The 14,615-nt window shown below is 42.7% G+C and overlaps 2 protein-coding genes across 2 annotated transcripts; both read left to right on the forward strand.

Annotated features, from left to right (window-relative positions):
- The first annotated feature begins 2,685 nt into the window (after window positions 1–2,685).
- Window positions 2,686–5,671, forward strand: TMSB15B (thymosin beta 15B). Its single transcript, XM_021678008.1, has 3 exons — window positions 2,686–2,790; window positions 4,226–4,342; window positions 5,244–5,671. Exons 2-3 carry the CDS (start codon window positions 4,243–4,245, stop codon window positions 5,279–5,281), a joined length of 138 nt encoding a protein of 45 aa, XP_021533683.1. The 5' UTR covers window positions 2,686–2,790; window positions 4,226–4,242; the 3' UTR covers window positions 5,282–5,671.
- Window positions 5,672–10,336: 4,665 nt separating this feature from the next.
- LOC110570026 (late histone H2B.L4-like) lies at window positions 10,337–10,861 on the forward strand. Its single transcript, XM_021677997.1, has one exon. It carries the CDS (start codon window positions 10,337–10,339, stop codon window positions 10,859–10,861), a length of 525 nt encoding a protein of 174 aa, XP_021533672.1.
- Window positions 10,862–14,615: the final 3,754 nt, after the last annotated feature.

Genomic DNA, 14,615 nt, shown 5'->3' on the forward strand with positions numbered 1-14,615 from the left:
TTGGAAGTAAGGGACTGGGTATCTATAGAGTGATTGCTTGGTAGCAGTAAGGGCCTGATTGACATTTGTGGTCATGAATTTAAACTGAAATTAGTCATGTGGTTGTGTATTTTCCTCCAGCTAGGTTTAGCTGTGTGGGTTTAGGCTTCTTGAAGTGCATTTGGACTTAGCCAGAGTAATGATTTTGCCAGGGAAGCAATACAAACTGAGAAAGGAGAGTGAAGGGTATATGTAAATGAGTGACTATAAAGACTGGCCATGGCATTTGAACTAGGGAAGGAGGGGAGAGAAGGCATTAAGGGAGTAAGAGATGGTGAAAATATGGTAGGACCAAAGGACTGGAGATTCTGGTGAGGTTGAAGGATAGTGGGGTCTGGATACCAAAGGGAGTGAGCTGGAAAAAGAAGAGGTGATGGTCATAGAGAGGGATGTTTGAAATTGATATTACAGAGGGGTTGCTAAAATTGCTATGAGAAGGCCTAGGGTATAGCCATGTGAGTGTGTAGCTGAGGTGGGGTCAAGGACAATGTCACAAAAGAGAAATGTTCAAGGAACTGAAGGAGTCAGTGTGTCAGAATGATCATTCTTGAGCTCACTGGGAATAAAGATGGGACTACTACCATTGAGAGTGACTGTGCTCCAGGAGCTAAAACCTTTGAGAAATTGGGGTGGGGGATGAAGTTTGGTAGATGACAACAAAAATGAAGGCTAGTTGGTGACAAGCCGTCAAAAACTAGAGGTTTTCAGGGATGTGGGAGAGGAATGGTCTAAAGGCAGCAATGAGAAGCAAGGAAGACCAAGGAAGACTTGACCTTCAGGCTCTGCAGTACAATGGTAGTGGGAGAGAAAAATCATCTGCTCCTCTTGAGTGGGCTTCAGGGGACACAGAGTCCCCAGGAAAGATTGATTTCTGTTAGGGGAAGACAATGATGGGCAGATTCAGAGAAGAGGTTGGGGATATAGAGGCATTACTGAAGGTGCATTGTGTTTTAGGAGTAGGAGAGGGGTGTGAGAAGTGAACTAAAGGGGAGATGTGGTCACAGCCTTATGGGGGTTAATACGCAGGAGTTGAGGGGTGTTGTGGGGATCTTGGAGTTCTTTTGGTGACTAGCAATAATGGGGATAAACATCATTATTAGATGAGTTCTGATGGATTCAAGACAGTTAGATTCAAGATAGATTTTGAAGTCTGGGCTACAGAAGGGTGTGTGTGTGTCTGGGACTTCCTGTTTACCCCAAGTGAAATGGAAGTTCAGTCTTATACCTAAAGCACTGGTCCATACAGTGCTCCATATTGTTCCTAGGACCAGAGGTCACATAAATCTGTAATGATAAAAAAAATGATCTAGGAACTATACTTCACATTCAGGATAGGACTACCCCTGGGGAAGTGGAGGGTGAGTGGACATGGGGTGAGGGTCAAGGGAACCTACATTTTTCTTTACTGTTTTTATTCTTAAAAAGAGAGTAAATATACTCAATGTTAACAATATTCAAATTTGAGTGGTAGAAACACTGGTGTTATTATATTTAATGCCTGGGACACTATAGGTACTCAATAAATATTATTTGTTGAATGAGGGTGGCTTTCTGCTTTAAAAGTTTCTCCAACAAACATACAAAACTCTCAAATTAACAGGAAATGCTACAAGAGCATAGAAAAGGGAATGAATGGAGAGAGGTGGGGAGGGCCTGAGAAATTTTTGTGGAAAGAGTGGGTGCTGATCTATGTAGAGTATCTTTACCACCATACATGAGCCATATGGCAAATATGGGATACAAGCTAAAGACAGTCTTATCTCCATCTTACCTTAATGCTCTAAGGTTCTGGGTGAGTATCCAGAAAGTGACCTCGAACATTTGGTCCTTTCAAGTAACTACTGGATCCTCACTTTTCTCCCCCAACATGGACACTGGGTGGTGCTGCTGTCCAAAATTTCTGCTCTATCATGGATGTATTACCTCAATTTATAGACAGGTACTTACCTAGTCTCCTGTGGGCCAAGCAAAATGCTAGGGATTGGGGAGATAGAGATGAATAGCCTCAGTAGATCCTCCTGTGATTACCCTACTGACTACTACCACGTTCAGTGGCTGAGAAAGTTGAAAATGTGACTTTTACATAGGAGAGCACCACTGTGACAGAACTGTTCAGCTGTGGGGGTGAATGACTCTGAACTGCCCACCCTCTCAGTGAGCTTCCCTCCTCCATGACCTGGCCAAGGATTAGAACAGATGCCACTGAGCATTGCTTGCAAACCATTGTTTGGTTATCACAGTGTACTTAGGCTCTATGGCTATAAAAAGCCAGTTCCAGATGTTGGAAGCTAACTGGGCAGGAAAGAAGTGTTTGCTTACATCGAGGCCTCAATTATCTTGGAGGAGTAAACTTGGGAAGGAGGGAAGTGGATCCTCAGCACGAAAACAGTGGGAGAAACCGGGGAGGCAGGCAGGCGATCCCTCGGAGAATCAGAGAGGGCTTGGACAGGGTCTGGGGAGGCGGCTCCGGTATGAAGTCATCAAGACACTTGCAGGGCAGAGGTCCTGAGTAGAGGAGAGACAGCGGGCTCAAGCCTACAAGACGAAAGCGGGAGGGGGAGGGGCGAAGAGGCGGGCCTGGGATTCCCTCATCCAATCAGAGATGGCTAGGGGGGTCTGGGGCGGGGCCTGGGGGCGGAGACGGCTCCGCGACTACAACTGCAGAGTTCCGCGCGGGAAGGCTAACGTCGTCCTGTGTGTGGAGTGGCGTTGGTCCAGCCGTCGGCCTTTCACCCGTCTTCAGGCCATCAGGTGAGGACCTGCGGTCCCGGCGGAACCAGAAGACTATGGGGACAGGAGGGCGCAGCGGCTGCGGGGCGGAGGGGGTCGGTCTCTCGGGAACCGGTGGGGCCGGGTCGGGACTGGCGTTTTGTAACTGCGCCTCCTAGAGAGTCCGCGCCTTTGTCTTCTGCGGCGCCGCCTTCTGCGCGTTGCCGGGTCCTTCCCGGGTGGGTCCTTGGGAGGCCCGAGGGGGCGGCCCCTCAGAGCGGCCGGTCCGCTGTGACTGCAAGCCCGAGGCTGAGAGGACGAGGACTTTCGGTGCTGCCCGGAATGGGCCCTCTGGGGCAGGCCCTTCGCGTTCTCCCTTTGTGGCCAAAAGGTGGGCTGCGCGCCCAACAAAGATGATGGTTATTTTAAAATGTAAGCAAACCGCTCCTGACAAACAGACCCACGCGCCCAGCCTTTTATGATCTGTTAGTCCCTGTTTCCCTACCTTGGAGATTGGCATCTGATCCCTCGTCAGAGGAGGGTCTTAGGGTGACCTCGACGGAAGGGAGGCACACTCGGGACTTCTGGCTGCTTGGGGGCCTCTCCATTCTACTCTGGGCACTAGACCTGTCTTACCCCTACCAGGGTGGGACCAGGCACGCGCTTGAGAGCTCTGTTTTCCGGTCTCTGGGGTCTCCTATTGTCTTGTTGACAAATCCGGAATGGTCACAGGGCACCTCATCTCCCAACCTTTCCCTTTGCAGAGAAAATATGGTGAAATAAAAATCAACTCTATTTGTTTACCCTGTTCTGCTGAAGTCCTTGGTCTGATCCTAATTAGTTGTGTCTTCTTACAGCATTTACAAAACAGTACCATAAGGAGCTAGTATGAGACATGTAATTAGTTATGATCAGATTAAATCCCTTCCCTCTCTTATTGTGGCTCCTTAATCTACTGTCTTTGGGCAGATAAAATGGAAAGAAGCTAGTACAATTTTTTAACCACCCTTTTTTTGTGTGTGCTGCTCATATCCCCCAGGAAAAGTGCCCCCCCCCAAAGTAATTGACTAGAAAGTGAAGATGCTCAAATAGTGCTATCTCCTGTGACAATTCATCAGCTGGTTAAACCCAGTCCATATTTTTTCTTCTTTCCCTATCTGCTCATGTGTTTCTATCACCTTCATTTTACCTTTGCTGTGATTTTAAGAGTCAGACATATTGACTCCAGTTTCTAGAGCATCTTGGTTTCTGGTGCATCCTGATTCAGTGGCATTTACTGCTTATCAGAAATAGGGTAATGACATGGAATAAAAAGTATTGTAATAAAAACACGACATTTCTAAGATCTGCTGCTTGTTTCCTGTTGAAAATCAGCAGGTAAAATACACATTAATATTAAATGTGAGAATTTTGGCTGTTACTCCTTAGTCTGATAATAGTTCTACCAGATAGGTTTGTTAAATGTTTTTTTTTTCAGTCTTTCTTTTAGTCAAGATGAGTGATAAGCCAGATTTGTCTGAAGTGGAGAAGTTTGACAGGTCAAAACTGAAGAAAACTAATACTAAAGAAAAAAATACTCTTCCCTCAAAGGAAAGTAAGTCATGGGGGCTTTCTAGTTGAGACAAACAATGGTGAAAATTGATAGGTTCAGTAAATAAACTCTTCTTGTAAATTTTGCCACAAAGTAAACAATAATTAAAGTACCAATGTATTTAATGCAACATCTAAAAATATCAAATAGTTGCTTCTTACCTGGCTCATATGAGTGGTTCTCACAAAATAGGCCCTAGTAGTAATGGAGAATTTTTTAAAAACTGTGTTTTTTTGGTTGTTGAAAAAAATTACTAAAAGCCACATTAAAACCAATCTTGGGATATTGGACTCAGTATTATAAACATCTTAGTTTTGTCCAATTTTTGGTTATTTGCCATTTTTATGCACCTAACAATTTGGGTTTGTGATCTCATCCCTAAAGAGCTGTATAAACTTTGTGGTTTCGGCCTTCTCTACCTGATGACAAGATGAGGTAGGAGAACCAGTGCAGCTCTTGGGTATAGTCAGGTGTCCCAGGGATCAAGGGATCAGTTTTGCCCTCCTGACTTACAATCTGCTGGAGAAACTCCAAACCAAGGGGCACATTTTTTCATGTCAGCATTATTTGAAAGTTAATCAAAATTGTCTGAAATGGTATATCTTTCAAATTGTATAGGGATAGCTAAATCTGAAGAAAATGCTTCAGTTCCTCTTCATTCTTAAAATAACATATGGAAAAAATGGCAACAGCATAGATCTACCTCTTAAATGGGAAAAAACCCTGCAGTTGATGTAGATTCTAATGAACATTCAGGTGGTTTACACACACACACACACACACACCCTGTAAGCAGGTATGGCAGCCTTCAGTGACTTGGAAAAGTACTTTTGGGGAAGAAACTGAACTTAATCTTAGAAAAAAACCTTCTTAATGATTTTTTTATGTTTGTTTTTTCCCCCAGCTATCCAGCAGGAGAAAGAGTGTGTTCAAACTTCGTAAGATGGGAATCTCCTCCCACAAGCAGTTTTCAACAATGCCTGAATGTCTCGGTTTGGGGCTTTTTTTTTTGTAAACCTATGTGCTTGTAGAGATTTTAGGCACCTCCTAATGCTTCACACCCGTACTCCCTGGCTAAGATGTCAGGAGTAGCCAGTGTTCCCTTATGTTCATTTTGTAAACTTTCCATTGATGCATAAACTCCAGCTGGCAGATGTTGTCCATAATCCCACCATTGATGACCTTTGTGTGTGATGTTCTTCTACCCCCTACAGGATAAGCTACTTTTCACCTTCTACAATGGGTGTCTCTATTGCTCCATAATCTTCATGAAGGGACATGGGTTTGCAGATTTTCAGTTTATTTTCATTTCTAATGTGGCAATAAAATAATAAATCAAATCAATACATTAAGGCTCCTGTGATTCATTCCTAGTGGTCTTCCAAAGAATGGAAGTACCAAGGGTACTCTTTTTAGCCAAACAAAATGGTTGCAGGAAAGACACTTTGGCAGATCATTCACATGGATAGGCTCTCTGCTGTCCAGGTGCAGTGGGTCCTGACTTAGTGATGCTAGGTGCTTTTTCCTTAGAGTTGGAATCATACAATTCGAGACCTTGGAAGAAGAGGTCATGTGGACTAGCCCCCTTATCTTGGAAATGAAGAAATGAAAACATCTGAAGTGGTGATCTAAGGTGAATAAGAGCTGGAATTCTAGCTGGGCTGTCTTGCTTTCTCAAATGTGCTTTTAAATTTAATGGAAGGAGATGCCTAAGGCTGGTAATAGATGCAGAAGGGCATAGGAGGCACATGCTAGTACACACTGTGCTAAGCACATCACATCTTACTATTGAGCAGAAACTCAGAAATCTAATACCTGCTGATGACCCACAGCATTGAATCTCTTGGTCTCCTTGTCCTGAACAAAATTCACTATTTAATGAATCAAGTATTGGTTATTCATGGTGAGCATAAGTGTTATGGACTAAATTGTTCTCCCTCACCCCCCAAAAAATTCATGTGTTGAAGCCCTAACCCCCAATGTGACTGGATCTGGGGATAGGGTATTTAGGAGGTAATTAAGGTTAATTGAGGTCCTAAGGGTGGGGCCCTAATCTGATAGAACTGTGGCTTTAAAAGAAGAGGAAGAAACACCAGAGATCGCTCTCCCTGCCATGTGAGGACACAAGGGAGTGGCCATCTGCAAGACAGGAAGAGAGTTCTCAGCAGAAACTGAGCCTTCAGGACCTTGTTCTGGGACTTCTATCCTTCAGAACTGTGAGAAAATAAATATCTCTTGTTTAAGCCACCCAGTTTATGGTACTTTGTTATGGCAACTCAAACTAATACAATAAGGAATACATATAAATTAGCAAGCTCTGATACCTGCCCTTAAACAATACTTTCATCACTTAAAATTTATAAGAACCAATCACCTATAATCCCACCAATTAGAAGTATCAATATTTGAGTGTATGACAATCCAGACTGGTCTATTAATATTCATATATTTTCCTACAAAAAGTGATTATGCTGTCTGTACCTATTTGCAACCTCAAGTATTATCTTACCATCTCCTTCCAAGGGCTGACATCCTTAAATAATCACTGGGTTTACAGGAAGTGGAAGCTGTTTTCAATAACACAAACTTCAATAAGTAAAACAGTAGTTGGGTTAACTCTGATTGTCAGTTAGGTAACACAATCACAAGGCCAGAAGATTTCAGAGTTTGAAGTAACCATGTTGGTCATCAATACCTTACCTCTTGCCTGAAGTAATTATCTGGCAGAGTCACTCAGCTTCTTGCTGTGACAGGCTGCTTACACTGTGCCCAAACCTGCCTTCCTATAGCTTCTATCCAATAGTCCTAGGACTGTGTCCTGGAGACCCAAACAGTGTAGTTGTCCCTCCTCAAATATTTGAAGTCAGCTGTTGTATGTCTGCCTCTATAACTCCAGGGCTTCTCCTGATGACATTTCCCTTATCCTTTGAATCCAGCTGACATGAATGGGGAACATCCTGGTTGCTGATGTGCTCAAGTTTGCTCATGATGAGATCTCTTTGCATCCTGATTCTGTCATCCAAAATATTTGCTCTCCTTTCAACACTGGTATTTGTAAATATGAGAAACATACTGTATATCCATGATAGATTCAGCAACCTCTGTATTTGCATATCATTTAGGCTGCATTTGCACAAGATTAGGATTATTTCAAAGGGCCTGACAGAAAGAATGAACGTTGTCAGGTGACCTGGGATTGGATAATAACCCATTGTTCAGTTGCATCTGTTAATAATAGTTTCATTAACATTGATTCTATCTTGAGCAGTGTGTTAGGCTGAGATGAGAGGTACATGGTGGTAGGTGAAAGACGTAGCTACTAAGTGAGTACTCATACAGACAGGAGATGGGAAAAACAATTGCTCACCTAGAGTAGTTTTACTCAGCATTTCTTTTTTCTTTTTCTTTTTTTTTTTTTTTAAAGTAGGCTCCATGCCCATTGTGGAGCCCAAAGTGGGGCCTGAACTCAAGATCCTGAGCTCAAGATCTGAACTGAGATCCAGAGTGGGATGCTTAACCAACTGAGCTGCTCAAGTGCCCCTCAGCATTTCTTAAATATATAATGTGGGGCAACCTTTCTAGTTACTAGATTCACTTGCCTGTCTAACCAGAGCCATAGTTTTCCCCCAATAAACCCACTAGTAGTAGGGATTGAGATTTAGGGCCCTGAACAAACAAGGGAGGAAAATATATAACATATATAATATTAAATATATATATATATAAATAAATAAAATATATAAATATGTTATATATTTTTCCTCCTCAGTCTCTAAGGGTGAACACCCAGGAACACTTACTGGTTCACACTTATCACCTGCTCCTACTTTGAGCCAATGGCTGTGGTTCAGGATCTGCAGGTCCTTCATTGGCTGAACCAGTGGAGGGTGGGGCTTGGGCTACTCTGATTGGATATTCCCATCATCCCATGAGGCATAACTGCAGGTTCTGAAGCTTTGCATTTTAAAAAACAAAAGAGTATTAAAAAAAACCCCAAAAAGTATAGACCAGAAAACAATAGAATTGGATAAATCTGAGCTAGTTAGATTAGTTATTCAGTTCTAGGAAGCTTGAAAAAGGCACTATTTTATGAGCTTCCTGATTTAGCTCATTTCTGTACTGTGTTTGGATCCTCGGTTATTTATTTAAATGAACTCCACAGTAGGGGTCGTGTTGAAAAAAGTCTATATGGGGTATTTTGTTTTATGAACAATGTTTCCCCCAGTTTGATGCTTGTAATTTATTATAAATAATAATAAATAAATATATTATTAAATATATATATTAAATAAATAAATTATTTATTATATATATTAAATAAATTATTATTTATTTATAAATAGCAGTAAAGCTGTTTGTCTTACTTAAAAAGTCTTTTCTGTAATGTGACACCAAATTTATTAATAATATTTGAAGTAGAATTTTTGTATTCTCCTTTATAAATGGGACTTCTCAGAAATTTGTTTAGCACACATTCTTCAATAGGTTTTGTCATCATATTATATTTTCTTGAAATAAGAAAGAGGGAGTTTTTTCATTATCTGGAACTATTTTATTAGCAGTAGAATTACCTGATCCTTGAAGGTTTGATAAGACACACCTGTGGAAGCCAGGTCATTTGGGACCATAGCTCATTGATGACCTCTATTTCTTTAATTCTTCTTTGTTTGATTCAATTTTTATAATTGGTTTGGTTTTATAATTTCCTTGGTTCAAATGTTAAACTGTTTTGCATTCATACATGTAGAAATATGTTTGCATGTATCACCAAAAATTCCAAAAGTGTTGGAGTTTTAATTTTAAAATATTTCCCATTTTATTGATAACCTTTCTCTCCTTAAGGAGGTTTCTTAGAGAATTAGGTTAATATATATTTTTCATCAAATAGCTCTTATAAGTATTAATCAATATTAGCATTTAAAGTATTTTTAGGATCTAAGGGGCGCCTGGGTGGCTTAGTCATTAAGCGTCTGCCTTTGGCTCAGGTCATGATCCCGGGGTCCTGGGATCGAGCCCCACAGCGGGCTCTCTAATCGGCAGGAGGCCTGCTTCTCCCTCTCCCACTCCCCCGCTTGTGTTCCTTCTCTCACTGTTGTCTCTGTCAAATAAATAAATAAAATCTTTAAAAAAAAAGTATTTTTAGGATCTAAGTATTGATAAGAAAATTTTAAACATGGTACATGTTTAAGGATTTAAAACTGTAAGTATTTTCATTTCTGTATATGTTCTAATTTTGGAGATGGTGGTTTTACCATTTCTTTCCCAAATCACAGAGTTCTTATGAGAACTGAAGACACTGGTTAGTAAGCAGGTCCCTTGATTGTGGGAGCACTCTGGTAGCTATGTCAGAGTTTCTCCTCAAGCCATAGTGGCCACCCAGTATATTGTGGATTAGAGGTGAAATGGCCAATTTTTGGCACAGTCATAGTGCTGGAGGTATAACTTTGGTTAGGAAGGTCACATTCTGCCAAGGGACTAAAATTGACATTCCACAATATAGGTGATTTGAGTGATATATTTTTTAAAAGATTTATTAATTTGAGAAAAGAGGAGAAAGAGAGAGAGGTGGAGAGATAGAGAGAGAGCACAGTGGGGAGCAACAGAGGGAGAGGGAAAGAATCTCAAGCAGACACCCTGCTGGGGTGGGGGGGGCTACACAAGGGGCTAGATTTCTGAGTAGAACCATCCTGAGATCATGATCTGAGTAGAAATCAAGAGTCAGATGCTGAAACAACTGAGCTAACCAGGCAATCTTGAGTGATATTTTTTAAAAGTTTTCATTATATAGGCATCAGTTAGCTGCTATTCTCAGAAGACCTTTTGCTCTCTGTGGCATCTTACAAAGATTTTCTAACTGACATCCCAAGAAGTTTAGAGGGCACCAGAACTCCCTCTCTGATTATCCAATGTGATGTCAAGCTCGAGGGTATGCAATCACAGGGGACACAGCCTGGCATAGAGCCCCGCTTCCTTGCATTGCATTTTGTCCAATCAGATATGGAGTTTGCCCGTGACGTCAGGAAATGCAGCGACTGTAAATGGGCCAGCGCCCCTCTGCAGCCACCATTGTCCTTCCTTCTGAGCTGTCGAGAAGGCAAGCCCCACATGGCTAAGCCTGGCTGTGAGACCTCTTCTGGGGAATGCCTGGACAGGGAGGAGCCCAAAGCAGCAGACTCAAAGAGACCGAAGCACGAGCAGCCAAGGCACCAACGCCGCCGCTGCGGCCGCCGCCGCCGCCGCTGCCCCAACAGTTTCGCTATCTACTTCCCCAGGGTTCTGAAGCAGGTTCACGAGGGCCTGAGCCTCTCGCAGAAGACCGTGAGCATCTTAGATTCGTTCGTTAAGGACATCTTCGAGTGCATCGCCCACGAAGCCTCTCGCCTGGCCCGCTCCACCAAGCGCTCCACCATCACCTTCAGGGAGATCCAGACAGCCGTGCTCCTGCTGCTGCCGGGGGAGATGGGCAAGCACACCGTGTCCGAAGGCACCCAAGCCATCATCAGGTACACCCTCCACCAATGAGCTGCCTCCGGACCACCTGACCACCTCGCAAACTGAAGGCTCTTTTCAGAGCCACCTCACTTGGCGGGAAAAGACCTGTAGCTTTAAAAAGTGGGACAAACTCTGCCAAAGAGAGCATTGAGTTTTGTCCTTGTTGTGGCATTCTGCAGATATTTAAAGTAGTTTTACTTTGAACCAAACAGGATCGGCACTGCTTTAATCTATATTTGAGTGCAGTTTATTCCTTGGACAACTGTGGACTCTCCTTAACCATGCCGCTTTTCGGAGGGGGGGGGGCGGAGCAAGATGGCGGAGGAGTAGGAGACCTGGATTTCCTCTGGTCTCAGGAATTCAGCTGGATAGGGATCAAACCATTCTGAACACCTACAAATTCAACAGGATATCGAAGAAAAGAAGAGCAACAACTCTCTCATCAGAAAAGCGACCACTTTCTGGAAGGTAGGACGTGCGGAGAAGTGAATCCGAGGCGATATTCGGGAGGATAGACAGCGGGGGAGGGGCCTCCGGCAGCCGCTTCTGGCAAGTGATAGAACCACGGAGCACAAAATCGGAACTTTTAAAAGTCTGCTCCACTGAGAGACATCACTCTGGTGGCTAAGCGGGGGGTGGAACCCTCCAGGACAGTGTGGTCTCAGGACCCTCGGGGTGACAGAAAGACCGGGGGTGCCTGAGTGTGGCAGAGCTCCCAGGTATCGGAGCAGGGAAGCCGGCTGCAGAGGCGGAGCCCAGGCGCGGGCTCTCAGCTCGGGGTTGCCATAAACCGTGATCCATGGCACAGTCGGGCCCCTGCTCCTCCAGCAGGGACACAACAAGTGGCAGATCCGGGGAGACTCACCTTCCTCCCCGGGGAGGAGCCCCGCGGGAGTGCACCGCAGGGATCTGCTGGGTTTGGAGACTCCACCCGGGGTCGGGTGCCAGAGATAGAAATGCGCGGTCACAGGCCGGGTGAGCACGGAGTGCGGCTGGAGACCGGGGAGACGGGAGTGACTGACGGCTTTTCTCTGGGGGCTCACTGAGAAGCTGGGCCCCGAGTTCTCGGCTCCTCCGGGGCGGAGATTGGGAGGCCGCCATTTTCACTCTCCGCCTCCAAAGCTGTACAGAAAGCTCGCAGGGAACAAAAGCCCTGGAGAGCAAACCTGAGCAGATTACTTAGCCCGGAGGGGGCAAGGGCGGGGCAATTCTGCCTCCGGCAAAGACATTTGGAAACCACGGCAACAGGCCCCTCCCCAGAAGATCAGCGAGAACAGCCAGCCAAGACCAAGTTTACCCATCAATGAGAACGGCAGAACTCCAGCTCTAGGGGACTACTGCACATAGAATTCATGGCTTTTTTACCATGATTCTGTAGTCTTTCAAAGTTAATTTTTTTTAACTGTCTTTTTTTCTTTTTTTTTTCTTTTTGAATTTTTCTTTTTCCCTTTTTCAACCAACATCTTATCAATCCCTTTTTTTAAAAAAAAACATTTTTATTTTTCATTTTTAGAGTCATATTCTATCCCTTCATAGTAGTTACCCGTATTTTTGGCTTATATATATAAGTTGTTCTCTCTTTAAAATTTTGAGATAGTTTCTTCTAACAGATCAAAATATACCCTAAATATCTAGTATATGGTGTTTTCTATTCCCCTGCCTGATCACATCCTCTCCCTTTTTTTTTCTTTTTTTAAATCCTCTTCTTTCTTTTTTCAAAAAACTTCTTATCAATTCCTTTTATAAAATTTTTTATACTTTCCATCTTTACAGTCATATTCCATCCCTTCATCATATCAACCCTTATTTTTGTACATATATAAGTTTTTATTTCTTTAAAATTTTGGGAGGCACTTTCTTCTAAAAGACCAAAATACACCCCAAATCTAGTGTGTGGCACTGATCTATATACCAGCCTGATCATATTTGATCACATTCTGGTTTTTTTGTTGTTGTTGTTTTGTTTTGTTTGTTTTTGTTTTTATCTTTATCTTTTTCTTTTTTCTCTCTTTCCCTTTCTTTTCCCACTGCTTCAGGTTTTTTCTGATTTGTTTAGAGTATATTTTCTGGGGACGTTGTTACTCTGCTAGCATTTTGTTCTCTCATTAATCTATTCTCCTCTGCACAAAATGACAAGACGGGAAAAATCACCTCAACAAAAAGAACAAGAGGTAGTACCGACTGCCAGGGACCTACTCAATACGGACATTAGTACAATGTCAGATCTAGAGTTCAGAATCATCACTTTAAAGATACTAGCTGGGCTTGAAAAAAATATGGAAGTTATTAGAGAAACCCTTTCTGGAGAAGTAAAAACTAAAATCCAACCAAGTAGAAATCAAAAAGGCTATTAATGAGGTGCAATCAAAAATGGGGGCGCTAACTGCTAGAATAAATGAGGCAGAAGAGAGAATCAGTAATATAGAAGATGAAATGATGGAAAATAAAGAAGCTGAGAAAAAGAGAGATAAACAACTACTGGATCACGAGGGCAGAATTCGAGAGATAAGCGATACCATAAGACGAAACAACATTAGAATAATTGGGATCCCAGAAGAAGAAGAAAGAGAGAGAGGGGCAGAAGGTATAATGGAGCAAATTATAGCAGAGAACTTCCCTAATTTGGGGAAGGAAACAGGCATGAAAATCCAGGAAGCACAGAGAACCCCTGTCAAAATCAATAAAAATAGGTCAACACCCCGACATCTAATAGTAAAACTTACGAGTCTCATAGACAAAGAGAAAATCCTGAAAGCAGCTCGGGAGAAGAGATATGTAACCTACAAGGGTAGAAACATTAGATTGGCAACAGACCTATCCACAGAGACCTGGCAGGCCAGAAAGGACTGGCAGGATATATTCAGAGCACTAAATGAGAAAAATATGCAGCCAAGAATACTATATCCAGCTAGGCTGTCATTGAAAATTGAAGGAGAGATAAAAAGCTTCCAGGACAAACAAAAACTAAAGGAATTTGCAAACACAAAACCAGCCCTACAGGAAATCTTGAAAGGGGTCCTCTAAGCAAAGAGAGAGCCTAAAAGCAACATAGACCAGAAAGGAACACAGACAATATACGGTAACAGTCACCTTACAGGCAATACAATGGCACTAAATTCCTATCTTTCAATAGTTACCCTGAATGTAAATGGGCTCAATGACCCAATCAAAAGACACAGGCTATCAGACTGGATTAAAAAACAAGACCCATCGATATGCTGTCTGCAAGAGACTCATTTTCGACCCAAAGACAGCCCCAGATTGAAAGTGAGGGGGTGGAAAACCATTTACCATGCTAATGGACACCAAAAGAAAGCTGGGGTGGCAATCCTTATATCAGACAAATTAGATTTTAAACCAAAGACTGTAATAAGAGATGAGGAAGGACACTATATCATACTTAAAGGATCTATCCAACAAGAAGATCTAACAATTGTAAATATCTATGCCCCTAACATGGGAGCAGCCAATTATATAAGCCAATTAATAACAAAAGCAAAGAAACACATCGACAACAATACAATAATAGTGGGGGACTTTAACACCCCCCTCACTGAAATGGACAGATCGTCTAAGCAAAAGATCAACAAGGAAATAAAGACTTTAAATGACACACTGGACCAAATGGACTTTACAGACATATTCAGAACATTCCACCCCAAAGCAACGGAATACACATTCTTCTCTAGTGCCCATGGAACATTCTCCAGAATAGATCACATCCTAGGTCATAAATCAGGTCTCAACCGGTACCAAAAGATTGGAATCATTCCCTGCCTATTTT

This window comes from Neomonachus schauinslandi, chromosome X (genome assembly GCF_002201575.2).
Source record: "Neomonachus schauinslandi chromosome X, ASM220157v2, whole genome shotgun sequence".
NCBI classification, from domain to species: Eukaryota; Metazoa; Chordata; class Mammalia; order Carnivora; family Phocidae; genus Neomonachus; species Neomonachus schauinslandi.